Source organism: Mauremys reevesii, linkage group 4 (genome assembly GCF_016161935.1).
Source record: "Mauremys reevesii isolate NIE-2019 linkage group 4, ASM1616193v1, whole genome shotgun sequence".
In the NCBI taxonomy this organism is placed as follows: Eukaryota; Metazoa; Chordata; order Testudines; family Geoemydidae; genus Mauremys; species Mauremys reevesii.
In genome coordinates, this window is record NC_052626.1 from 108,535,905 (window position 1) to 108,562,847 (window position 26,943).

The following is a 26,943-nucleotide window of genomic DNA, read 5'->3' on the forward strand; positions in this document are numbered from 1 at the left end:
TCATTGACACATAATATATCGCTCACTCTGCACTCACATAAACTTTCAGAAAGGCTGTTTTGTGTGTGCAGACATAGTACTATTGGATAAACTGTAAAACCACCACTGAAATTAACTATTCTATTAGAGAAGTCAATTTCATATTCCCATCCTCTGAGATGGGATGCTAAACATGTCTGATATATGGCTAGCATGTAGAAGATAAGTGTACCGTATTTGGTATCATACTCCGTTATTGCAGTGTTTGTTCCATTTTAAAAGCAGTTGCCTGTCTATTTCACTGATAGTTCTAAAAATAAAGATTAAAACTGCTATTCATGGGGTTTTTATACAATATAACAACTTCTGCATGTTTTTAGACATTTTAAATTTTTTTCTTTGGATAGATAACATAGGAGTATGACTATGAAAATGCAACCTTATAGTTCTGGCTTCAGCAGCTTTTTGATTGCCTCAAATATCAGGGCACACTTTTTTTTTTTTTTTTTTTGTCAAGGCAGACAGATTACAATATAGTGAGAACAGAAGAATGCCTTTTGTTGATGATGGGTCATCCTCTTTCAGAGACAGACTGAGGACCAGCTTGATTCATAGTTAGAATAGTTGTACTCTATTTATAGCTTTATTTATTATGTGAGTTTTCTTTCTTACTCAAACTCTTGCTTTGATTTGTGTATCGGACTATTTAATGATTGTTGTTTGTTTGTTTTTAATTTGTTTGTTCTTTTCTCTGGGTCCTAGGCTTACTGCTAAATAAACCACAGGCTTTATTATGCTATTATTGCTAGGGCAATGGAAGGAAGCATGTTCAGTCTAGGGATTCTGAAGGAAGGTAAACATATTGTTACAACTGGCTTATCCTTCATTTTGATTTTAAGATGCTGTAACTTCTCTCTGTATATTTACTTGAAAGAACCAGGGCCTGCCAAGTTTGCATGGTCAATTAGGTATTTCTATAAAAAGGTTTTCATCTTACATTCAGGATTGGTACAGATGAATGACTGATCATTCTACTTGTTTAGCCAGGCTTATTTTTTGTATCAATTCTTAATGGGAGCAGTTGGACTCTTGCCGTTTGTGATGGATATGGACCTGTGATTTATGAATACAGTTTGTTGACCTGATTATTGAGATGTTTACTGTATTAATATATTGGTTTAGTTTAACAATATATTGGTTTACTGTATTAATATATTGGTTTGGGCTGTAAGGAAAAAATGAGCATGAATGTAAAAGAGCTACATCTTAGCAAACACTTCATGGGTTTTAAGAGACAGTGGCAGAGCCATTGGCTCTGAGTAGTCTGGCTTGACCTCCTGAGCCTCCTGGACTAGTTTTTGACAAGCAGGGTCAAAGCATGGGAACTGACAAGACCAAAGGCTGAATGTAAAGGTGCTCTCTCAAGAGAAAAGGTAGTTATTGGGGAGCTGTTTGGAGAAAGAAGACTGACACTGGGGAATCTGAAAAAGCTACTCTGCCTAGACCACTATCACATGATTGTAGAGTTTTAGGTAAGTTAGACATGTATAGGCTGTCTTTTCAAAATCCTTTTTCACTAAGTGGTTTGTTTCTGCTATTAAGATTAAACAATACTTTGTTTTTTAAGAAGTCTGTCTGGCAACTGTACACAACTGGTTAGGAAGAACTGTAACACCTTTGATCTAGCGGCATGAAAAGGAAAAATATGCTAGTATGCTTAAAAGCTCTAGGAAGTACAATCTTGCACTCACTCCCACCCCCCAGGCACACAGTTGCCAGGGTCAGTTTCTACAAACTTGATCTCAGATTTTCACATCTCTGTTTATTGAAAAGCTTTAAGGGAAATCACATATAACACTATAGTCAACTGTCTGTGTTCGGCTAAACGGCTTAAATTTTAAGGATATAATGCCAAGATTTCCCTATGATTGTAAACTCTTTGGGGCCAGGACAGTGTCTTTGTGTTCCAGTCCTGATTGGGACCTCTAAGTGCTTCTCTGTTTAAATAGCTCCAGGTTGCTTTAAGAAATCAAATCTCTTATGTGACTCCGGGATAAGAATTATTATGGTGGCAGAGGCTTGAGGTGTGATTGATTTCCGTGTTGATCTGTACGAATGGTTAGTTCCTTTGAAAGGGACAGATTAAAGCACACTAGGGAACTTTTAGTGTACAACAGCAGCGGGATCCACATGGACAGTTCAAGTTGGGCAGACTAGTGCAAGGCAGTTTTACACCCCAGCTTACTGCAGACTAACTGTTCATATTCCTTTCATATGGACAAGCCCTCACTTATGTGGCTGCTCAAGCTTATTACTGAATACCATGTCAAATCGACTGCTGATTTTAGAATAGCTGCCACAGATGCAGGATCATTGCGGGTGAGAAATGTCTTCTGGAACTATACAAAAATGCTTCAACAGCTGATTTCACTCCATTTATTGCTGCTGTCACCCATCTTTATGTTTGAGACTTGCATTTTTATGTTTTTCTTCAAGTTTGATTTATCTTTGAGCAAGAAAAGGAATGAAATGCTGCTATGTGGTGGTAAAAAATGAATGTCCGATTTTCCTCCAGAAACAGAAACTGTTTTTTGTCCCGAGAAGGCATACAAATGTGGCTTTTTTTTCCTTTGCACTGAAGACGCTAAGCAGATTCTTTTACCTTTTTTTTATTTTATTTTTGGACTAGGCAATGTCTGTTCTTGCAACTAATAATGGTGCTTGCTTTTCTTTCTACTTTTTAACTGGGAAAATGACTTTTGTTATATTAAGTGTTCTTGCAGTTCTTAAAAAGGCCGACATGATAGTGTCCACATATGAGGCTAGATGGTTCTATAATGTTCAAGCGAAGAGAACGCTGGCAAACTAAGAAACACTCAAAATCCACAATAATATCCTAAAAAGCAAGGCTCTTAAAATAGCCCACAAAAATTGGGGGGTAGGAGGAAAAGGAAGGGAAAAATAGACATGGCCAAGCTCTTGTCAGCCAAGAATTCGGCCCTGACTACATTAAGAAACTACTGATGTAGATAAACCAGTGCAAATCTTAATGTAGAGAAGACCGAAGAGTGAAAAGGAGACACTTTTTATAGAAGCATAATCATTCAAGGCTAAACGTGCCCTTTAATTTATTGCTGTATTAGTGTGTGAAATTGCAGTCATCTTGGGTGAAAGTGTTCTGTTAGGGACACAGTTCGCACTGTGTATGTGGACACACATACAAGGGCATAAAATGCAATGGGAGATAAGACTCTTCTGACATGTAATTCCCTGTGGTTAGGGCCCAGAGTATTGCATGGCTGGAGAACACTTCCCTTGCTGCAGATTTATGCTCCAGAATAAAAAACAACTTCTATTCCTTACTGTTGTGAAGAAACAGTTCTGTTCACATGTTCAGGTTTAACTGATGCAATGTTTTTTCTGCCTGAGTTTGCAGGACATTTGCAGCAATTGTTCTGAAAGGGTTGAATTGTCCTCATTCATCTGAGTGGTTATTTTGTCTCTGAAACCTAAAGATGATGATTTAAATGGCCCTGTTAGCTATGTCACTGCTGATAAATTTGCAGAAACACCCTATTAATATGCTTATTCCTCAATTTCAAACTGTCCACTGAACTGCCAGAAGCCCCAACCATTTGGTTCAGAGGTAACTAGTCCCCTAGTAGTTTCTACAATGCAGTTACATATTTTTCAATACAAAATGCTGCTTTCATAAACATAGTATGGTGTACAATAACATAAACTGATTACTGTACTAATTGTATTAACTTGTGTTCATTTTTGTATTTAATGAACTCTCTGATATATTAGGGGTACAATTTGGACTAGTGGGGTGTGTGTCAATCGTGAGTGCCTTAGCTCAGTGGTTTGAGCATTGGCCTGCTAAACCCAGGGTTGTGAGTTCAATCCTTGAGGGGGCCACTTAGGGATCTGGGGCAAAAATTGGTCCTGCTAGTGAAGGCAGGGGGCTGGACTCGATGACCTTTCAAGGTCCCTTCCAGTTCTAGGAGATTGGTATTACAATGCCTTGCTGAAGTAGCTCCCACCTGGGCGGCTCAAAAATAACATTCTGGCATGTTAGCCACACCCTGAGTGTCTGTATGTAACTGCAGCTTGCCAGCTACGTCCTGGTTCTCCCAGCCTGGGTTATACTGCAGGGTGACCACAATGCTCCCCCAGTCCCAGATCTTCCCTCAGAAATGTATGCCCTGTACTGCTCAGCCCTCTCCTGGACTGTACAAATATATATTAAGTCTGTTATTCCCTTGAGGAATAATATGCCAGTTCATTACCTTAAATAGTTACCCAGATACTTCAACTTAAACTCACTGGATTAGATAAAACAGCAAAAAAAGGTTTAATAACTACAAAGAGATTTTAAGTGAGTACAAGTAATCAGGCATACAAGTCAGAAATGGTTACAAGAAAAATAAAGAGAAAACGCTTGCTAGTATCTACTTAAACTGTCTTAGTTGCAAAGCAGACTGTCTCATCACATGCTCGAGCAAATTACTGACCAAAACTTTCAGGTCAGGGCCCCTTCCTCCAAAATACAATGGCTGTTTCCTTTTGTCTTTTCAGGTGCAGAGAAAGCAACGAGCAGGGGTACAGAGAGGGTTGCCTTTTGGTGGTTGTCCCTTTTTATAGTTTCAGTCCCCCTCTTGAAAATAATTTTTATCTGAGACCCAGGAAACAAAGAATCTATGTGGAAGGATATTCTCTGCTGGGTTTTTTTACACCTGTTTGGACTTTCTTTGTTTTCCTTCCCTGCTTGATGACTCTGTTTACTGCTTAAATGCAAATTCAGGCAAACACGCATTCCTTCCTTTGTTTAGAGCAGACCTGACTTCTGCCTGGGCAATGCTGTGTGGTTTGGAACATGTGTTTAATAACATCATACAGGGGGAATCTTCTAACTTCACATACAGTGTTACCACACATGTTTTCCCAGGACAATACTGACCAGCAAGTTATGAGTTTTCAAATGATACCTTACAAGGCATACTTTGTACAAAGTTTACTACAATAGTGCGGAGAGTGTGAATACAGGAGTATATTCCATCACAATCTTCATTTGTAAATGTATCTGAAGCTGGTTGGGAATTCCCAGGTTTTTCGCCTAAGTGGTGCAGAATTTAGTTGTAGGTTGACCTTGCCTGTGCTGAGCAGTGAATTATGCTGACAGTTGATCCTCCTTTTCCTCTCCCCAAACAAACATTTGGGGCAGAAAAATCTATGCACATCACCTTTGGCATACCTGACTAGGGGGCTGCGCATGGGCCACTTTGCTGATCTAGGGGAAGCTTAATTTCTTCTCATCTGTCCAACATATCTGTCCAAATATGAAACCTTTAAGGCAGGTGTGTCTCCTACATAGTTTATCCAATAGCACTTCAGTGACTCCTTCGCTTGGTCTCTTCACTTGTTCGGGTGAGGGAAGAAGGAGTGGTGGGTCTGTTGGAGGTCTGAGTCTAGGGCTGTTGTGAATTCCTTTCCATAGATAGAGGAAGGGAAGAAGTGGAGTATCTCTTCTGGCTGCAGTAGGGCTAATAAGGGTCGGGGAAGGCACTGAGGGTGAAAAGTTTGTCAAGCCAAGACAAATTTGAAAGGGCAATGAATTAGAGGAGTGGGTTCCCTCCATTTTAATGTATATATTTAAAAAGTGATGTTTTAAATTACTTTTAGACTGTTAAAAGTGTAAAGTCTAGACTGATTGTTCTACTAATATTAATGTGTATGTTGTATTGCATTAAGTGTATTATAAAATAAACACATTATCCATATGCATTGTCTCACTTTTTTTTCAGATTTAAGCTTTATTTTGATCAACATTACAGCCTCCTTGTTGACATTTTAAATCTTTCTCTCCCTTTCCCCTCTAATGGGTCACTACTAGTGTTTTAAAAAAAAAATGTGCACACACAGACCCACCCTCTCTCTGGGTTGAGAATCTGTGTACGATTTCTACTGAAAGCTCTGGATTTTTTTTTTTAAATATCAGTTTCAAACTTTTTTGTTGAAGTACAGTTGGGCAGATTTTACCAATCTAGTAGTGAGAGCACTTAGCTAAATTAAATAAAAAATAATAAAAAAATCAGATCAAGTTATAATGTTGTGTAATCCAAAACTTCCTAGTGTTTTTCTACTGGGTGTATATAACATCCAGGGTTTCCTAACTGATCGTCTTGGCCTGGCTTATTTTAGCTAAAGTCTCATTCTCAGAAATCTGTCTCCCACTCTCCCTCTGCAGTTCTTCCAGACTTTCCTCCTCCTGGATTGTGTCATCGGCTAAATTTTGCAGCAAAGACTCTTATACCAACTGGGAAAACTTGGGTGGAGCAGTTTGGCAAGTCATACAGTTGCTTCCTGTTGTTGGACTGAAGGGGCAGTGCCTGCTCTAAATTACCTGCTGCTTTTGCACAAAATTAAAATATAAAGATCAACCTTCCCATGTTTTCTCTATTTACTTCGTTTTATGAACATGCTTCCTTAGTCAGGATCTTGGGTGCTGATCTGAATAGGTGTCTTCATGCATTTAATTTTCAGCTACTTATTACAGATATGTACGTAAGCTACTGTTAACATGGCCAATGATATCACCAGTCTTTGTGAAGCACAGTAAATTTCCCCCATACTAATTTCCCCCTACTGTTACTCTCACCTTCTTGTCAACTGTTTGAAATGGGCCACTCTTATTACCACTACAAAAGTTATTTTTCCTCCCTTGGTATCCTACTGTTAATTGAATTATTTCGTTAGACTGACCTCACACTTGGTAAGGCAACTCCCATCTTCTCATGTATTTATACCTGCTCCTGTATTTTCCACTCCATGCATCTGATGAAGTGGGTTCTATCCCACAAAAGCTTATACCCAAATACATTTGTTAGTCTCTAAGGTGCGTTGTTTTTCCTGATACAGACTAACACAGCTACCACTCTGAAACCAGTAACTTTTTTCACATCTAGCCCACAAATGTGAAATATTCTCTTTAATGTCTTGTGTTAACTCTGTGTAGCCTCTTTTCAGCAAGGTAGAACCTGTGTTCAAGTCCACCTAGCTGCTTGTTGTGTGCTTTTAGGTATAAAGCTGCAATCAAAGTCAGCCTATTCCAAGCAACGTTAAGTATGCTTCAACTCTGACATTAAATTTTGCATTATTTAACTGTTCATGACATTCCCTCCAAAAAAGAGTGCTTCCCATGTTCATTAACTCACAAACATATATCCTCAGTATGCTGCAAAAAGTGTGGGATCGAAGCAGATTTTTTTTTTGTACATGTTGAAAACTAGTTCTTTCCTGTGCTTGGGCTGATGTTAAGAATGATTAGGCAAATGATAAAAGGCTGTTAAACCTAGTTTTGTTTGAGTTAAGCTCTGAAATGAGAAGTTCTTGTGTGGTTTTCTTCTAAATTTATAAAATAGTGGATTTTATCCCTGGTGTAGTGTGGACACACCCTTTTCTATTTCCAGGCAGAGCACTCTGTATTATTTTAGTTCCTTTGCTTCATTGGACACTATTCTTGCTTATTCTGAAGCACTTGCAGTAAGCTTTTCAGTGTTGATGGCACCTTTGCCTTCAATCAGGAATGCCCATTGTATTTAGTTTAAAAAGTTCTCCTCTTTAAAAGTAGTGTGGATAAATAAGATTCTGAATATACTCTTTGTGGTCTATTTTATATCGGGCATGTCACATAATGGCTTTCACAGCCATGATGACCCTCCTGAAACATGGATGCAAAACTTTATCTTTTATCTTCTATACCAGTCCAGACACCAGATCTACAGGATGATATTTCTTAACTAATCTGGTAAAGAACACTTAGCTCTGAAAACTGAAGCAACATCTCCTTCATGTACCAAGAGTGGACTAGCAGAGCCCGTTAATTTTTAAAACTGTTATACTGACCGCTGGGGTCTTGTTTTTTGTGGCAGGTACTTTTAACCTTGATAGTACTCAGGGACCTCAGCATCAATGTGGTTAGCTCTGATTCTGATTGGGCATTTTATATTTAGCTGCTGGTCTCCTATAATAGCTTTCAGATGGAGATATTAAAGAACGCATATCCTTGTGCTTCTGTAATCCCCAAAAGACCACAGGCGAAGGGTGTGAAAGAGAAAAGAGCATTGGTAGGTTTCAGCAGGAGTAGAGTTTGGAATCGCCAGCAGCTGGTTGCTGCAATGGAATGCTAAAACTTATTTTTAAAGTAGTGAGATAGCTAGTAAAAACAAAAGGTTCATAAAAATGAGTGGGTAGCTTAATTTAGATGTGCATCCATAGAGAAGTTAATGAACAGCTAAAAAATGTCCATTTGGGGGTAAACCTTTCTGATCTTTCTCCAACATGTTATAGTATGGTACAGTGGATTTTAATTGCCATCAAATGGATCAGTAATCATCAGAACTAAAGTCACCTCCAATTTCATGTATTTTTAATGCTGGTGCAAATTAGCATGCACCCAAAACCCTTCAGGCCTCTCATTATCTCTGATTGGTCATATGTTCAGTGTTTAGTCAGTTCTCAGTCCTCTCCATGTCACTCTTCTGAGTGAGGTGTTTCCTGTCGTCATGACAGCTGGCGGAGGACCAGATCTTTGCTCTGAGCCTGGGCTTAGGACTGCACATCAGGAGGGACTTCCTAGCTTTCTCTGCCTTGAGGTGGCACACGCAGCAAACTCCAGGTCATACTTTATAGCAGAGCTTTCACAGCATTTTTTTTTGAAAGATTAAGTAAATTGTCTCAGTTTCTTCCTTAGCCATTTTGAGGAGGAAAAACTGTGAAGGAGAACTAAAAGGGGGAGGGGGGGGAACCTGTGGGCTTTGAGGCAGGTCTGAAGGACATCATTAACTCATCTTTCCTCCTCAAATGGCTGGCAGACAGCAGACTGCAGGAAACCAGCTTTCAGCTTGGATGTGGGCAAAGGTCTGTGCCAAGACAGTTAAGTGGATCACAGTGTAAATGCCTGCCATAGAGTGTGACACTGAGGCCTATACTGAGATGGTAGAGCAGGCCACGTGGAAACTCCATTCACCGAATCTTGATGGCAGGCAAAGTTCACTTGTAGCAATCCAAAGGAAAAAAATTCCTGCTCCCAGCTAGCATATAGGCAAGATCCATGTTAAGATTATAGAGAGCGCCACAAAACATCCCTCTTCCTGCAAGCTTTTTTTAAATTTGCAAGTCCTCAACAGTCATGAAAAGCATCAGCTCCTATGACTTTTCTGATGCTAGTGAGTCACTTGTCTCCAATGGTTGAAGCTCACTCATCAGCCTTTGTGTTCAGTCCTCACTCACCTTGGACTCAGGAGCAGGGGGCGTGGTGTAATATTATTTAACATCCCCTTCCTTGGGAGGAAGACTGACCTACCTTTCCACTTCCAGATTCCAGGGAGATCCCACAGTAGGTCAGAAAGTGGCTACCCTTTTCCTTAGGGAGACCAACAGGATACATACCTGCAAGGTGTCCTTTCAGTCTCTCTAGTAACATGTTTCCCACCCTTCTCTCTCATTCTCTCAGGGGTTTGGACCAGAGACTGGTGAAGGATATTGCTCAGAATCAGCTGTGAGAGGAACAACACACAGTCTTAAAACCTCTCTAAAAAGGGGACATCTCTAAAACTCAAGCTTTCTGCAAGATACCGCAGAGACTCAACTAAACTTAATCCTTTAAGCACAAATGAGAGTATAACTTCATAGATACTTATGTCTTTAGAAAATGAAATGCCAAACCTTGTGTGTGTACATGCACCATGCTGAATCTGAATATAAAAAACCTTGACAACCTTTTTGTGTTGCACGGGGCCCATCAACAGTCATTAAAAACCTTCAGAAACATGGTTTTGAGTGAACAAGGGAACTGACTATTACAGTCCTCAAACTCCAGCATCAAAGTTATCACCCTTTGTTTCAAAAGATACTTACTGAGATGGTGTCTGATTAGCCAAACCTTAGTACACCTCTCAAGAGTGTCTCAATCACCTTCTGGGCTAGGTGGTCTGATGTGTGGATACCTGGCAAAGTTCTCACTTCGCTTCCAGCCAACAATTGCAGCAAATTGGTATATGAAGATCTTGGCTCAGAACCAGTGTTTTTTATTTCTTGGGGCTAGTCTACACTGGCAATGCTAAAGCACTGCTGCAGCAGCGCTTTAACGTGGCTTGTGTAGTCTTGGCAGAGTACTGGGAGAGCGCTAAAAAACCCCACCTCCACTATCTACCCTGGCGCTTTACAGCGCTGAAACTTGCTGCGCTCAGGGGTGTGTTTTTTTCACACCGCTGAGTGAGAAGTTGCAGTGCTGTAAAATGCCAGTGTAGACAAGCCTAAATTCATTCTTGATATCAACAGCTACCTGATGTCAGATTCAGAAAAGCTGGTCATCAGAACAGATACCATACCCCATGTAGGGGGAACATATCTAGACTCGCGTGTGACTTGGGAGGATAGGGAGATTGTACCCCATAGTACTGACCTTTTAATTTCATAACTGCTCCTTTAAATAGATCTTGCTGCTTTAGTACCTGACTGGTTTTGTTGTTAGGAAATTTCCTTCAGTGAAATACAATTGAAGTGTAGTAATAGTTCAGTAAGTGCTCCTCTAAAAGCGTTTGGTGTGCTAAGTGTCAACCACAGTGCCATGGAGGTATTGGCATACAGCAGCGGTTCTCATACGTTAGCAACCCAAGGACCCCCATTTTGGTTTAAAATTTTTGGCGGACTCCCAAGTCCCCCCCACTCAACCCCAAGCCCTTCCCTCAAGGCTCCACTCTCATCCCACCTCTTCCCGCCTCTTCTCCACCCCTGCCCCATCTTTTTCTGCCTCTTCCCCCCGAGCGTGCTCCATCCCCGCTCCTCTTCCAGCACCTCCTGCAGCTGTTCCCCAGTATGCAGTAGATGCTGGGAGGGAAGGGGAGGAATCGATCAGCAGGGCCTGCAGATCCCCGGAATACTCTTGTGGACCCCCAGGTCCAAAGACCTCAGTTTGAGAAATGCTGGCATACAGCATTTAAGAAATTTCCATTAAAAAGTTACAGTAGCCTCTATTCGTTAGAGTATTCTTTTGTGTACATTTTCTACGATGATTAGTGCGGTAGAGTGAAATGGAGCTAATTTATTTCTATAAACAGTACAATGATTTAATCTGCCAATTTCCATTTGTTTTCAAATCTATTAGAGTTAATTTGGATTTTAAGTGCAAAATGTTGTCATCCTCTTACCATAGTTCTGTACATACTTTCACCATCACAAGTTTTTATTATTTAAAACAGCTGACTTGAGTCAGTTAAAACAGGTGGCCACTGTATAAAGTGTGTACATCTGATCAATTTAGACTTATAGCACAACAGAACATTTGATATGTCAAGGCAGAGGAGGGAACGAGAGAAAGGAAAACAGTATCTGTAAAGTAAAACAGTTAATGCCCCTTATGTATCTCCTCTTCTCCACCATAACTTGCATGTGATTTTTTAATCTGAAGTTTTTGCACTAACATTTATGCAAGAGGAAATTCCTCATGCAGTGACAAACACCACTGAGCTGACACTCCTGCTCGTTACACAGTCTTGCCCACTCCTCTTATGTCTACACTGCAGTATAAACCCAGGGTTTAAACTCAGGCTCAAGCCTAACCCCTCTTCTGTCTGCACATACATCATGCTAACCCAAGGTCCCAGGACTCCACAGGGGTAGAGAGTCCAAGCCTAAGTCAAGCTGGGATCCCAGCCTCTAGCCCTATTGTTTTGCAGGGTAGATGCAGCCCCACTTGATTTGTACCCTGGGAGTCTGCCAAAAATATTCTCTAATCCTGTGGGTTGACTTTGTCCTCTGGACAGTCAAGTTTTCCCATAGTGCACCACAAAAGGGCTAGAGCAGCCACATTTTTTGTAGGGCTAGGAACTCTGGGAAATGAGTGGTTGGTCTTGGGCCCACATAATACTGTGTCGATGCTGGAACCCAGGGTTGGGATCCAGGATTCAACAATTCCTAATCTGGGGTTACAAATGAATGCGGACAAATCAGCCCCAGGTTAACAAACGCAGAGTCTGCTAACTAGAGTTTTACTAACTCCAGGCTTAGATGGCAGGGTATAGGTACCCTTGCACATTTAAGGTATGAGGTTATTGGGTGGAACCACCTACCTTGTGACTGTGGTGAGGCTCTGCCCTGTGTCTGCATATACACACGTTGTCATCTGGTGATTCTCATTAAGTGAATTATGAAATGCGATTTTTGTAATACTGAGAGAGACAAGAGTAGGGGGTAATGTCTTTTACTAGACCAACTTCTGATGGAAAAAGAGACGTGCTTTTGAGCTCTACACAGCTGAGATATATTTTTAATGTTAATGAGTTTGAGAAACCTCTCAAGTGGCAAAACTATTCCAGGTCTCTCCCCAAAGAGAATAAATATTCCACCCTCCCACATATGTGTGCAGTTTTCTAGCTGTAATGACGAAATTAAAAGGGTTCCAGTAGTTCGTTCTTCGCTATTTAGTACAAAATATTTTCCAAGCTTACAGTATTTGTGGGGAAAACATGTCACTTTCACCATTTGTGTCATAACATCTTGCTCCCTTCATGGGTGGTAAAATAACAAATATCTAGAGAAATTTATTTTCAATGTATGTAACTGATACTATTCCAGGAGTCACACGGGGCAGCTCTGTAGTTCACAGCTACCACAGAAGGGTGGGTTGAACAGGAAAGGAAGCAAAGCAGCCTAATCGGAGACACTGTAGATCCTGTGATTTATGCAGGGCAGATTGCCCAGGACAGGGTTGCTGGAAGATAATTTTCTCTGCAGTGTGCAAGTGTGACTTCAGAGCTGCGTGTTTCAAACTTGCCTCCTACAAAAAATAAACCTTTAAAAAGATTTTGTAGTTGTGTCCCCCTCCACACAGCTGTCTTCAGCTTGATTTTTTTTTTATGACTTTAAAGGAACATGGACATTATTACTGTGGCTTGTTGCTGAATTATCTTGTATTTTTGAGGTTGTGATGAATATTTGAGTAATAAGTCATAGGAAGAGGGAATATCTGAAGCTGTTCAGACTAACTGGAAGAAGAGAAACCCCACTAATAAACTACGTTATTCCACAAGATTTTTCCCTTGACATTTGTGTCAGGTGGAGTACCATTCAACTCTTTAATCTTCCTATCCAATTGTCAAATTTCTGCTTCTCTTTGGAAAGCCAGGCTTTGTGATTTTTCAGGGAGGGGTGAGGTATTTTACACTTCAAGGCTCTTGTTTGCCTGGGCTGACTTCCTCTGCGCTTCCTGCTAATTGGCTCTGTTGGCTATTTCTCATTGTTCCCAATTGATGACTCAGAGAAACAGGAAAGAGATCCCTTGATTAACAAAAGAAAGACCTACCAACAAACAGGTGCCTCTGTTCTTGCTAAACAGAGGACAAACCATCATTCTGGATTTTTTCCTAAGATTCCTATCCACAAGCATGAGACTTAAGAGGAATGGGTCATACACACTGAGCAGGTAAGAAGTACATTACATACATATTTACTCCTTTGACTCTTTGCCATTAAATCTGCTCAAAAATCAAAACCTTTTTTTCTGGTGATAGGACATGTAAAACTGCAACAAAAATCAGTTACCTTTTTTTTTTATTTTAAAAAAAGGTGGATGTCAGAATATATAGCATGCAGCTTGGTTAAATTTTATTTAGCATTTTTAGTCAGCTTTGTTTTAAAGTGTGTACATCTAGAAGTGGGGTGGGGGAGTGACTCTGAGGGTTGAAGGAAGCTGCTCAGTTAAAGGTATGAAGCTTTAAGAAGTCTTTCTCTTTGGGGAATGGATGAAGTTTAATTTTTTGGCTCTTTGTTAGTTATGAGATTAAATTCAGTTTTTAGACTAAATTGCAAGTTGACAATGTTCCCATTAGAGAAAGTATCATTTGAAAAGTTTAACCTTTTTTTTGCAGCAAATAAGTGCTGTTTGCTAACAAGCAAAGTTAGAGCTTCAGATACTTCAAACTGCCTGAGTTGCCCTGTCAAATCTGTGTTTTTAAAAAAATATTTTTCTGTTTCAAACAAACAAAAAACATCTTTCCCCTATTGATGTGTGGAAGACTCACAAAAACAAGGGATGTTAGAGAGACAAGGTGGGTGAGGTAAAATCTTTTTTTGGACCAACTTCTGTTGGTGCGAAAGACAATGTTTCTATCTACACAGAGCTCTTCAGGTCTGGGAAATAATACCATGTAAAGGAAACAGATCTTTAAAGAAAATATCATTTTAGTGTTCATCTAACACTTCTAGTGTGTTAGCAGAAAGATTTGCTCCTGATCTTTGTACGCTTTAGTTTGAAAAGCTATGTTCTATTTGTCAGGTGCATTGTCAGACCCATGCTTTAGGCTGCTTTGGAAGGCAAACTGTAACGGTCAGCATGCTGGAATGTGATATGGTAAATTAGGGCTTTTTGAAAAATTACTTTTTTTAAAAAAAGATTAATTGAGGCTACTATGTCAAATGACTGCAAACAGCAGGTAGTACCTAGTACACTGACATATCTGTTTGTTTTCAACTTGGTGCACAGAGTGTTGCATGTTTTGTAACTACAAGGGGGACTTGTTCAGCCAGATGAGAGTATCCAAAAGTATTCAGTATGTTCAAAGATAACCCCAACAATCTGCAGTTCCATCACCCAACTCAAAATATCCTGATTGACTGGGAGTACCCAGGATGGTGTAAAACTGAATGAATGAAATGTTCGTATGGTTGTGAAGTATAACTGTTATAATGTGAATTAACAGTTGATTTCTTTAAATCTAGACATTGAAATAGATACTTAATTTTCATAATGAATAGCTCAATCGCTGTGGGTTAAAATGAAATAAAATACTGTGTATATCATGTACTGGGGTGGGGATGGCTTGAATTGTGTTGAAACGTTAACCTTAAAACAAAAATACAGTTTAGTTGTAGTTTCCTGTATATACTGTACCCTAAAATGTTTTGTACAGATAATTTTGTTTTAAAAATATAATAAGCATAACTTGCAACAGTGTCTGAATTTAGTGAGCAGATGCTGACTTCTGTGGAGTAGTTTACTGTTAAGATTTGACCTGTATGCTAAGTCACATACATTCTGTTTTAATCAGAAATACCCACAAATCTTTCCATTTGGACTATAAACTTCAAAAGTGCATCAGATTTCACTTAAATATAACATTCCAAAGGGGAGAATAGCTGTTTCTTCACCTCTAACTTCATTACTGCCTGATCCCCAGATATTTATTTGCGTATGCCAACTTGTTCGTTAGCAGTAAATAATAGACTGCATTAAACTCTGCTACAGCTGCTCAAGATGCAGTTAATATGATTTGTTAATCAAATTCTAGATCTTATTGTTCAGTGCTAAGAAGGTAGACAGATACTTGTTCAACCCATTTCTGTCTTCACAAGTCACAAGGCAGAGTTTTTCTTGTGTATAACATAGTAATTCTTTTCACTTTGGCTTTCTTTTAATTTTTTTAATGAATGAATGAAGTTGATGAGTGTTGGTACAGCAATTCTTAATGTTAAAATTCTAATCAACAAACATCCAAAGACCTATATAAATACTACATCGTAACCTTATTCCCTCTTCTCCAACAGCTGAACCAAAATTTCCATGCCTTGATGATACATATTTAGTTAATGTCATCTCTCAATTGGTCTGAGGCATGGGCAGTGGAGATTTGACTTTAGGAGGGAACACTGCGTTAAGTGACATGTCATTGTACTGTTGCGTGAGCTTTATATCATCCTGGAAATCTAGGCACTACTGGCTGACCGTGGTATCTTTTCGTGCTGAAACTTCAAATCCAGGTTTGAATCAACTTGGGAACTTGTCTCATGCTATGGATGGTTGGGGCTGGCTTAACTCGATCGGCTAACACAAGTTAAAATACAACTTGTCCCATCTTTTCTATCCTTCACTGCCTCTTATTAGAGGTGAAAGGTTTTTAATATCTCTTTAGGAATTTCATACAAACCATCTTAAGCTGTCTAAAAACATGGAGGTGTAGTAAAATAGAGGCCTGGTCTACACAATGGATGCTACAGCAGCAAAAGGGATTTTTCTGTTGTTGTAGTTGATCTACCCCCTCAGGACGCAGTAGCTAGGTTGACGGAAGAATTATTTGGTTGAAGTGCCTGGAATAAGACTTCTGAATGCTATTAAATATAATGTAGTTAAATTATAGCTCCTGCTCCCTCCAGACTTCTCACATATCCTGCTGCTCTTTGTCATTAATTGAGGGCAGAACCATAGCTGTGAACAAGAATCTCTCCTAAGTAACCATAAGCTTGCATATAAATACAAGGTCTAGGGCAGGGGTAGGCAACCTATGGCATGCGTGCCGAAGGTGGCACGCAAGCTGATTTTTCAGTGGCACTCGCACTGCCCGGTCCTGGGTCCTGGCCACTGGTCCGGGGGGCTCTGCATTTTAATTTGATTTTAAATTAAGCTTCTTAAACATTTAAAAAACCTTATTTGCTTTACATACAACAATAGTTGAGTTATATATTATAAACTTATAGAAAGAGACTTTCTAAAAATGTTAAAATATATTACTGGCACGCGAAACCTTAAATTAGAGTGAATAAATGAAGACTCAGCACAGCACTTCTGAAAGGTTGCAGACCCCTGTCCTAGGGTTTTCACTGAACTGGTATTATAGGAGTGTTGTGGACCTGTGTGTGTGTTTGTAAAAAGTAAAATTGGGGTTATGAGCAATGGGAGGGCAGATCTTTATGTAGGCAATGCAGTCTAGTTCAGTGAATTTGTCAAAGGATCCTTCCTGAGGATGCTTGCCTGAATTCTGGCAAGAATGAAGCAGAACCTTAGCTGCCAGCATCTTCTTGGCACTTCTGTGAAGTCAGCTTTGCTGCTGAAATGCTGGTTTGCAATATGTTGCCCATATTTCTTTGCATTGCATATTTTCCTTTTACAAATTATGTGCTTTTGAGGTCATCCGAACTCTGCTTTTTTTATTTGCTTAGTGTTGTACTTACTGGCAATGAAAAATGCACAAGTGCATTAACTTACTCTGTTTGCAAGTTCTGTGTTTTTCAGTATCTCTTTTCCCTGATACCCTCTCCATACTAGTCAGCACCTTTCTTCTTGCACAAGAGGCCTGGGAAATCTCTAGCTTTCTTTATTCTGCCTCTCCTTCCTCCATGTGTATTGTTTAATTATAGCAGGATGTAAGACCAGGCATGGATGCTGGGAAAAATGACTCCCGACCCACCAAGAGTGAACATATACTCTGAAAATAATGGTGTGTTGGGCTTGCTTGGTCACTGGTGTCCTTAAATCATTAAGGGCTGGTCTACGCACTTTTTTTGTACCACTGTCTATAAAGGTGCCAGTATAACTCTCCACGCTATGGGGTAGTACCCTTTTAACTAGTCTACACTTGAAATACTTTACTGATATAGCTCTACAGTACTGTGCTGGCAAAGAGCTTCCAGTGGTGTGGACACAGTTTATACCAGGAAATATGTGCTTTTGCTGGTCTTGCATATGACAGGCGTATCCCCCGCGCCGACCTCCCCCTCCCCGGCTGCAGGGCAAAAAGCTGTATCAGCAAAAACAGTTTTGCTGGCTTAAGCTGTGTCTATGGTAGGGGCTTTTGCTGGCACAGCTGTGTTTATCTGCCTCATCACATCCCTGACCAGCATAGCTGTTTGGAGAAAAGTTTGCAGTGTAGATGTGGGCTATGTCCATTTTTAAACTGACATGGTTACAAAGATACGAAAACTGTGCAGAGTCTTAGGGCTTGTGTAAACAGTGCACTCTGCAATTCATGTGTGGTGGTCATCCAAAACTCATGGCAATGAAAATCTTACAGTACATTATATGGCCTATACTTTAAGGCAGACATAGATGATACAAGGTGAAGAAATGGAAAAAAAAATATATCACAGAAGGGAACTTTCCATTGTTTTTCTGTAGTGAAGGTGCAAGAGCTTGTGGGCTTTCTCTGTCCGTTATAGGAGCGCTGAACTTCTAATCTGTCTTGTGCAATTGGATCATTGTACTAAAAAAAAGGTAATTGGTATATATCTCCAGTTATTACCTATCTCCTAGAACTGGAAGGGACCTTGAAAGGTCATCGAGTCCAGCCCCCTGCCTTCACTAGCAGGACCAATTTTTGCCCCAGATCCCTAAGTGGCCTCCTCAAGGATTGAACTCACAACCCTGGGTTTAGCAGGCCAATGCTCAAACCACTGAGCTATCCAGTATTTAGTTATGACAGTTTTATTTTCAGTAGGTCCCAGGTTTGATGACTTGCTGCTAAGTTAATGCTGGTTGGTTTGTATTACAAGCCCCGGTAAGAGGAAAAGGAATGCAGGGCGATGCTGCATTGAGAGGGCAGGCAGGATGCAGCCTTGAAAATGCAGTGTTTGTGGTGAACCAGTCAATTAGCACCTCAGTTGCTGATTAACATATATTTTACTCTCTTGAAAAATCTCTCTTTATTCAGCCTGCTGTGTCAACTCTCTTTGTTGTAAATTCAAACAGCTGAGACATCAGAGCTGCTTTATTTTCTCTCTCCAGCGCTATATTCTGCAAGACCACTTTGATTTCTCTTGTGTTTGGAAATGCTTGTTTGCGCCTTTCAATACAGTATGTGGTCAGAGATCTCTGATCGTTGGTGGATGCTTTCAGAAGACGTGTCTGTAAGCCAGTATGAGCCACAAGCAGCTAAACAAAGCAATGGCTTTGCTTATGTATTTTTCCATTCCGTGGTATGCAGCTAAGTTGTCACTTCTCTACCTGTCTTGCTGAGTTTCTGCTTGGTTTAAACTTTTTTTTCCTGAAGCGCTTGTTGTTTAACAATCCAGGAATTCAGAGTAGCAGCCGTGTTAGTCTGTATTCGCAAAAAGAACAGATAAATTTGTTGGTCTCTAAGGTGCCACAAGTACTCCTGTTCTTAATCTAGGAATTGTGGCTCATTACAAGAATGAGTGCATTGGGAGCCTGTTGATATTTCTATGGAAATGACATTCTACGCTGTGATGCCTTGTTGGAAAGGGCTAAGAGTTGAACTTGCATAATCAAGAGCCTTTAGTTACAAATCAGAAACTTAGAGGCAATGCACTGCTTTTTGGGAGTAGGGCAAAGAAGAGGGAATGGTTAAGAGTAATTTGTGATTAACTGAGTCCTTCTGCGGATATAAACATTTTTGTTGGCCCCCAAAATTAATCTCATCTAGACCCTGCTTTGAAGGTCAGAACTAAGGGTGACAATGCACGTGACTACTGTAGACATTTCCCTATACGAGGAAACTTTTTTTGAAGACTTTTTTAAAGGAAGTGGTTTTAATGGCAAAAAAACATAAGCTAAGGTACAATGCCAGCACTGCTCACTGTGTTGAGTGACTCAATCTGAAGGGAACGTTGTTTGTTTCCTGATCAGCGATGGCCATTTGTGCCCATTTCATACTTACTTATTAATGGGCTGGAGTTAGCAGAGGTTTGAGGAAGTGCTCTTCTATATTCAGTACAGTAGCTAATTGTGACCTCAACTCATTATAGTCCAATTACAAATGAATGGTGTAGGTTGTACATAATGCTGCTTAGCTGGCACTAAAATGCTTTTCGAACAGAGCAGTTTTAGATCCAGGGTTAAGTGTGTTTAAGTAGAATCGGGCAGTTGTGCATATACATCCAAATCAGTTTGAAGAAACTCTGATTGCAGAGTAGGGCTCAGTGAAATCTGCCTAAATGATCCTAGCATCATTTTTCCCAGCACAGTGAAGCTTCCTTTTCCGAAAAATTGGAATTTTTTCTGTATCGCTAACTTTCCTTGCCTCCCAGTTAGGTGAAAAGAGCCGTGTTGTTGCAGATTATTCAGTGTGTGAACATGTGCACAAAATTCTAAAGGGATTTTGAGTTGGAGGGGTATGTGTGTTTGCTTAAGGAAAGAAAGGTGTGCCTCAGGCCACAGCAAGAAAATGGGGAACGTTAGCATGGAGAGGAGAATTATGGTTTGGAAGAATTGCATGTTTTGTGCTAAAGTGAGCTCTGAAATCCAGCAACTGACCCCCACCACCGCCACCCACACACTGCTATTATGTATCCTGGTACTGCCCCATGACGGGGGCCATCCCTAGGTGGTTGCGGAGCCCGGGGCAGAAGTGATGAATCTGTCACTTCCAGGACTGACTGTGCCGGCCAATCGCACTGGCCTGCGGGGGCCCCCCCAAAGTGAAGGGCCCAAAGCAGTCGCCCCGATTCACCATACCCAAGGCACGGCTCTACCCATGATTATAATATTTACTACATAGGCTGTAGACTGTGTGTGTGTATAGTTGACAACCACCTGAGATTCTTTAAACCTATCATGATTAAGGCTATGATTTTGTCAAAGAGGTCACAGAATCTGAGACTTCCAGAGACCTCCATGACTTCAGCCTGTGGGTGGCGAGGAGCCCTGAGCCAAGCAGCTCCTGGCTGCCATGGGGGGGACCCCACATCTCTGATTTCCCCCATAGGCTTCTGTGAATTTTTCTTTATTGCCCATGACCTGTCCATAACTTTTACTAAAAATATTCGTGACTAAATCTTAGCCTTAAATTCATGATCTATCTCAGGTGGATGAAACTGTTTTCTGGATGATTGTTTTCTTCCCGGTTCACGTGATTTTGTGATGTTGGAGTAGCCAAAGACCGCAAATCAGTACAGACACCTGGACTTGCTTACTCAAGCCACGTTTATTTAGCTGTTGGCTAAAAACACTGGATGTGTATTTATAAACTTGGGTATAGCCCACATTGGCTCTGGCCTGATTGAATGGCATCTTAACACTTCACCAAATCGAATTGGCTGAAGTAAATCCCTCCAGAGAAGGTTTAGAAGCTACCGCTTACCTCATAATCATAAGTGTTGCTAGGTATGATTATTATTGACTGGGTTATAGCAAAAGGAGTCTTCAGGGGCCATAAGGGTATCTGAAGCCAGGAGTGAGGCCTTTTAGAATGAGTTAAGGGAGCCAGTGGGAAGAGGTTTGGTGCCATGGGGATGGAAGTCTGGATTAGGAAACTGACCAGCTAAATCATGAACAAAGTGCACTCCGTTTGGGATTGTGGTAGGATGACTGCAGACAGTCACACTACTGAAGGGTTGTTTCTTGTTCATAGTTTGGAATGTTTCCACAGTGTATTGGCATTGCTTGTGTACTTGAGAAATGGGCAGCTACCATAACCCAGAAGTGGTTAACATCCCCTTCCAATATCTGACATGTAAACTTCATGCCCCTAAGGATGAGATTTCACTAGGACTTGCTCTGCAAATTGTAGTGTGGTATTAACAAAACTGTTTGACAATGTAGATTTGACACTGGGCCGCCTTCATTGTGACTTGGACTCTGTATTTTTTTTAACAATCAAATATTCTTTGATACCCTTTTGATCAGCCAATTATTCAGATCAGCAGAGCGTGTAATATAGACTTATACTGTAACATAAGTCTGGAATGGTAATCCTTTTGTTTTATACAAAGTCTGGCACTAATTAAAGATTTTTGTCTGTTAAATGGAAAACGTACTTGTTTTAAAGGCAAACTGTACAGTCTGTTCAAAAATGAAAGGATCAGGACACAAGATGGAAAGATACTCATCTTTCTTTAATAGACCGCTTAATCTTGTCGGGCTTTAGTCACTCTCCCCCAGCTTTCACTCCCATCCTTCGGGAATATTATAAATCAGTGATCATATTTTACGTGGCTTATTCTTTCTAATGGATGATTAACTGTATACAACCTACCAATAACTCTAACGTATACTTAATTTTAAAAGGTTCCAGAAGCAGAAATTGGGTTCACAGCCGCAGCTCGTGGTATTCCAGAAATTCTCAAGTCTTAATGTGTTCTGTCCCTTTTATCATTCTTTCCCCCCCTCCACCCCCAGCAAATACTTTTACCTGGAAATCTTTCACTCTTCTTTTGTATGTAAACAATGCAATGGTGCAACCTCTAGAAAGCTGTCATCTATATTTTAATGCAGAATCTAAACCAATTAAAATGCTCTGATTAGGGCTGGGGTTTTATTTTCAAATAGGTACTTACCATTTCAAGCTTGGTTCAGGATAGGGCGATGGAGAAAAATTATCACTAAATTCCAGTCTTGACATTTCCAGTTGTTGACTTCACACCGTCTCTAGTAACCTTCACAGTGGAGAGCATTGTGGGGAGAAGGGGAAAGGCTTATAGCCAGGGTAATGCATATCCAAAGGTGGAAGAGTGCCCATTAAAACTGAGTACTTAATTTACCTATTGGTGTATGCCAGAATTACCAAAGTCCTAAATTATAATTATCTAAGAAAAGTAGAGGCAGCAGATTACCCCTACTAAGATTCCTACCTTCTCTCCTATGCCAGTGATCATGAATGCCAAATGTAATCACTTGATATGTGAACATTGAACAGACCAAGAACGGTTCATTTACTTCTCTTCAGATGATATAGTAAGACTTTAACTTGTTCAGTAGTTTTTCAGTGAATTCAGGTGTTTAACTGAAACAATATAACAACTCACTTCCTCGCTACTCACACTAGATCTCATGTCTACATTTAGCAGTGATATAAGTTGCAGTGTCTTTGCCTTCTGCTATATTAAAAGATTGAGCTTTGTTGTGATCTGTCTATCAAGGCTGTTCTACTAAAGCCACGAAAGGAAAATATAGATGCAAGTTCATTAATGATTTCTCTTCTACTTCTCAACCATCCTCTCTCTTGCCACAGTGGAGGATGCAATTTCAGTAAATTCACTCTACCTCTAGCTCAGCTAAAAGCAAGATGTGCTTTTCTTTGTTTTCCCCTGGGGGAGCACTGCAGAAGGGCTTGAAAGAGAGGCTGATGTAGATATAGTGCAGCTGAACAGGTGATACCAATAATAGTGATGTCTTAGGTGGTCCCCAGCAGGTTTAAGATCTCGATTGCACTGAATTCTGGCTCCTTGTCACAGATGCATGAATGTTTTATTGCTATGGAGTCAGTTGTATTTCTTACCCCTGGGCGAGGTGTTAGTTAATTCTCATTTAGTACTTTCACAACCCTGTAACTCTCTCTTGAGGGACTGTGACACTTTGGGGGTTCATCAGACCAGTAGGGCTCCTGTCACCGCCGTAACCCTGCTGCTTCTGTGCTTTGGCTCTGACATGAGCAATGTGCTCGATGCACAATGGCCTCACTGTGGCTTCCACCAGCCTGGCTAATCCCCTTGCAAGCCTTCCAGTCCTGAATCTTCCCCAAATCATCTTCCCTGCAGCATCCTGCCCCTCTCGCTGGATACTCACAGAAGTTGTTTGCTGCCTCCAAAGAGACAGAGCACACACCAGCCTTTTAGTTTAGCTGAGGACCTCACCCTTCAGTTTAATACACAGCACTGAGATGGATCTGTAATTAGACAAGAATAAGTTTACCAAAGAACAGATATTTAAGTGGTAATAAGTAAGAACAGAAGACAGATATGCTTACAAGTAAAACAAAAACAAACACTTTCTGGTGGCTAAAACTTAATTTCAATAAGTTACAATTTTTGTCGAAGCAGGTTTCTCCCCTATAGTCAGTTCCAGATTCTCTTGGTTTTCAGGCCAAGAGAATCTACTTTTCATGAGCTTAAAGAGCACTGCTCCCTCTTTGTCCTCCAGGTGATGGAAGCCAAAATACCATTTTCTTTCTGTTTATATTTCCCAAAGTGTGCAATGTCTGTTTTTAAAGGCCAGGAAGACTTCCTGGGGATGCAAGCTCTATCCCCAATCATGATCATTTAGCAGTCTTCCTCCTGCTCATTTAGATTGATGGCTTTGTTTACCTTCTATGTAGATGTACTTGTCCTCTGAAGTATTTCGTCGCTCAGTTTAGATTGGAGAGACAGAAAAACAGGCAGAGCATTCCTTTGTCTAAGACAGGTTGGGCTTCTGCACTGCTTGCAAAACAACTTTTAAGAACATGTTTCCAGCACATGTCTATAATTCTTTATATACTGCTCATGCATACATCACACAGTATTATTAATGTCCTGCATGGTACCAGTCTTCATATGATGATTTACATGACACCTTTTAGATACAGATTATGAGAACAGTGTGTTGGGGGGCACTGAGTGTGTTAGGCCTGATGTGTGTTGTGGTATGGTGTGCCCTCTGCCAGTTGGCACTGAGGATGCACATCTGCTAACTCTTCTTTCTTTAAATAAGAGCTAACGCTACTTTAAAAAAATTATTCCTAGTAATCATTAATAATAATCCTAGTTTTTGCTTTTGAATGTAGGGCAGTTGTGGAAGTTCATATCTCTTCCTTCCCCTCTGGCCCCATTTTCAAATAGTTGAAAACTTTGCAAGACTGGAACAGGTATACTAGCTTTTAGTAACCTTTTGGACTGTTGATGATATTTAAAATATCCTGAACACAGGAGGTATGGTCTGTGAAAGGGGTATCCTTGGTTACTCAGTGGGTGTCAACTATATGTGCGTTCCATAAAGGAGTCTTGGATCTGAGTTTCTACTCTTGGCTAATCTAGATTGTGCATAAATAACTCTTTATAACCAAATTGTGCTCTGTATACGATGCAGGGTAAAATCCTGCATGTTGAATCAGTTTTTAAAATATGTTGGAGGTTTTTGGAAGTTTTCCTAGGGCAGGTTTATATCTAATGTAAGCAAAGAGCTAAAAGATTCTGTACGGTGTTTCTGCAAACTAGCATCTGCATTTTTGACTTAAGCACACAGAAAACCCTCGGGTTCAGCTGTGGAAGCAGTGTTTGTCAAACTTTTCAGATTTTCTGCTAATTGGTCATCTCAGGATTCCCCTAGTTAGTTTGTTTGCACATCTTTCAAACCTGTTCCTCGGTATGGTTGCTCCAAAGGAGAATTTGCCTTCTGGTTAATTTGAGTTTGAAGCTGAATGTTTCAGGCTCATAAATTCCTGGTATTTAGCTGGTGATTAATTTGAAAGTATGTGTCTAGAAGGGTTGAGGGATAGCAGTTTCTGTAGGTAAGTTATTGACATCCTTTACAGAGAGAACATATTATAGTTTATCCTAGTAGCATTTCTGGGGTTCACCATTCTTTAAGATAGGTTTTTGTTTCTAGGATCAGATGTAGTCCCTAGAAAGAAATGTCATGTCCACTTGTTATCTGATGTATTCTCTAGGACTAGAAACAGCATGGGCTGATTTGTAAAATGGGGATGATGTCCTGTCACCTTCCTCATAGCCGTATTAATGACTAATTAGTTTGTACAGTGGTTTAAAAAAATGAAGATTGCTGTGTAAATGCTATATAGTGGTGTTCCAAACTAAGCCTGAGATATTGTGTTGGGCATATGATGTTTTGACATGTCAGCCCAGTGTTATGGATCAAAACTCAAAACCATACTGCTTTTTGTCCCTGTTATGAGTGATAGAGAAATTCTATACAGAAGAGTCAAACACTGAAAATTCAAGCAAAAGTGGTATTTTTTAAAAGATGAAATGAGCTTTACATTTGTAAGTAGGATTACATGAATCATAAATAATTAAAGAACTGTAGCAGAGCGAGGGGTAAACATCAGTAAATCCAGCCATCCTGTTGCTTACCTTCAAATAATTAATGGCCTTCATTTTCAGAATAAACCTTAATGGTGCCAAACTCCACCTTTTCCCTGCAGAGTCTGTGTGGGAGACTTTTAGATCTATCTAACTATTTCCTGTTTCCCAGACAAGGGAGGGGAAAATCTGGATGCATTTCCTTGTTTTGAGAAACAAAGGAGAAAACAGAAGGCAATTGCTACAACCACTATCAGCTCCTGCTAAAACAAGCTTGAGTTGAATGTACAAACCATAGAAGGATAGAGTACTTTATTTTGGCTTTCAGCTAAACCAAACACTATTACAATCAATCTTACTGGTGGCACTTCTTGAAAATTTTATAAATTGGTAGAAAAAATTATTACAGTTGAAACGGGGGGCTAGACCCTTGTTTTATTATGTAAGTTAGACCCAAAATAATTTCCCTTCGAAACTGGGAAAACCGTATCTTACAGTATTTTTGTAGCAGGTCTTCCAAAAATCCATTGCCCTCCTTTTTAACATACCACCACATATCCAAGGTTGTTTTTGGGAAGTTCTCCAATAACAGGTCTGTGAAGGAAGAATGGATGGAGAAAGACCACATGTTCATTACTGAAATATAATCCCTTCTAGGATGTAACACAGAAGCTGTTTCTGATAGTGACAGTACACAACAGTTTAGGATAACAAGCAAAGAATATCTCCAACTAAAACAGCCTTGTAAAGTGATATTGAAGTGCAGGTTTATATTGATAGCCTCAACCTCAAGCTTACTTTTCCTGAGGCCCCTCCACCACTTTCAATGACCAATTCTCTTCCTTTTACTCCTTCCCTCCTTTAATCTAGTTTTGTTTCTATTTTGTAGCTTAAATTTATTTTAATCCCCAAACCCAGTACTTCATATAAGGATTCTTGCCTCTCAGTCAGTGTCCTTTGCTAATCTGTGTTCCCTTAATTACTAAGAATATATAACAAAATAGACCATCTCAAACTTCCAGAGTATCCATTCATATACTACATGTATATTCTATGGAAAAACAGCTGTGGCATTACTACCATTCAACCATTACATAAACAAAAATTTAAATGACGAAATATAACTAGTCCAGTAAGCTTTCCTGCTCAGCAACCTGCTGTCAGTCCACTTTAAACTTTCGCACCCTGATTTTCTCCCATCTTGCACGTTGTGCAGACATTTACATCTGTGCACCATGATGTAAAACGCTAACAAATCAAAATGATAGTTTCATACCAACTTTGTATTGGTATAGATTATTACTGGCATAGATTACTACCCAAGGCGTAAAGCAGTGGAGGATCAGGCTCTATGTCCACAAAAAAATTCATTCACATGGAAGCTACTTTTCGTAGCTTGAATTCATGCATAACCTCTGCTTCAGTCAAGAGAACTGTGTA

The 26,943-nt window shown here is 40.0% G+C and overlaps 1 protein-coding gene across 4 annotated transcripts in view; it reads left to right on the plus strand.

Annotated features, from left to right (window-relative positions):
- MOB2 (MOB kinase activator 2) overlaps nucleotides 1–26,943 on the plus strand; it is a 156,852-nt gene that overhangs the window by 68,005 nt on the left and 61,904 nt on the right. Inside the window, exon 1 of one of the 4 annotated variants that reach the window (XM_039538020.1) lies at nucleotides 13,331–13,465. The exons of the other annotated variants lie outside the window; for them this stretch is intronic. Within the exon in view, the coding sequence (XP_039393954.1) occupies nucleotides 13,428–13,465 (38 nt within the window). The 5' untranslated portion in view covers nucleotides 13,331–13,427. Of the gene's footprint in view, nucleotides 1–13,330; nucleotides 13,466–26,943 lie in introns of those variants that run through there. 4 annotated transcript variants of the gene reach the window in all.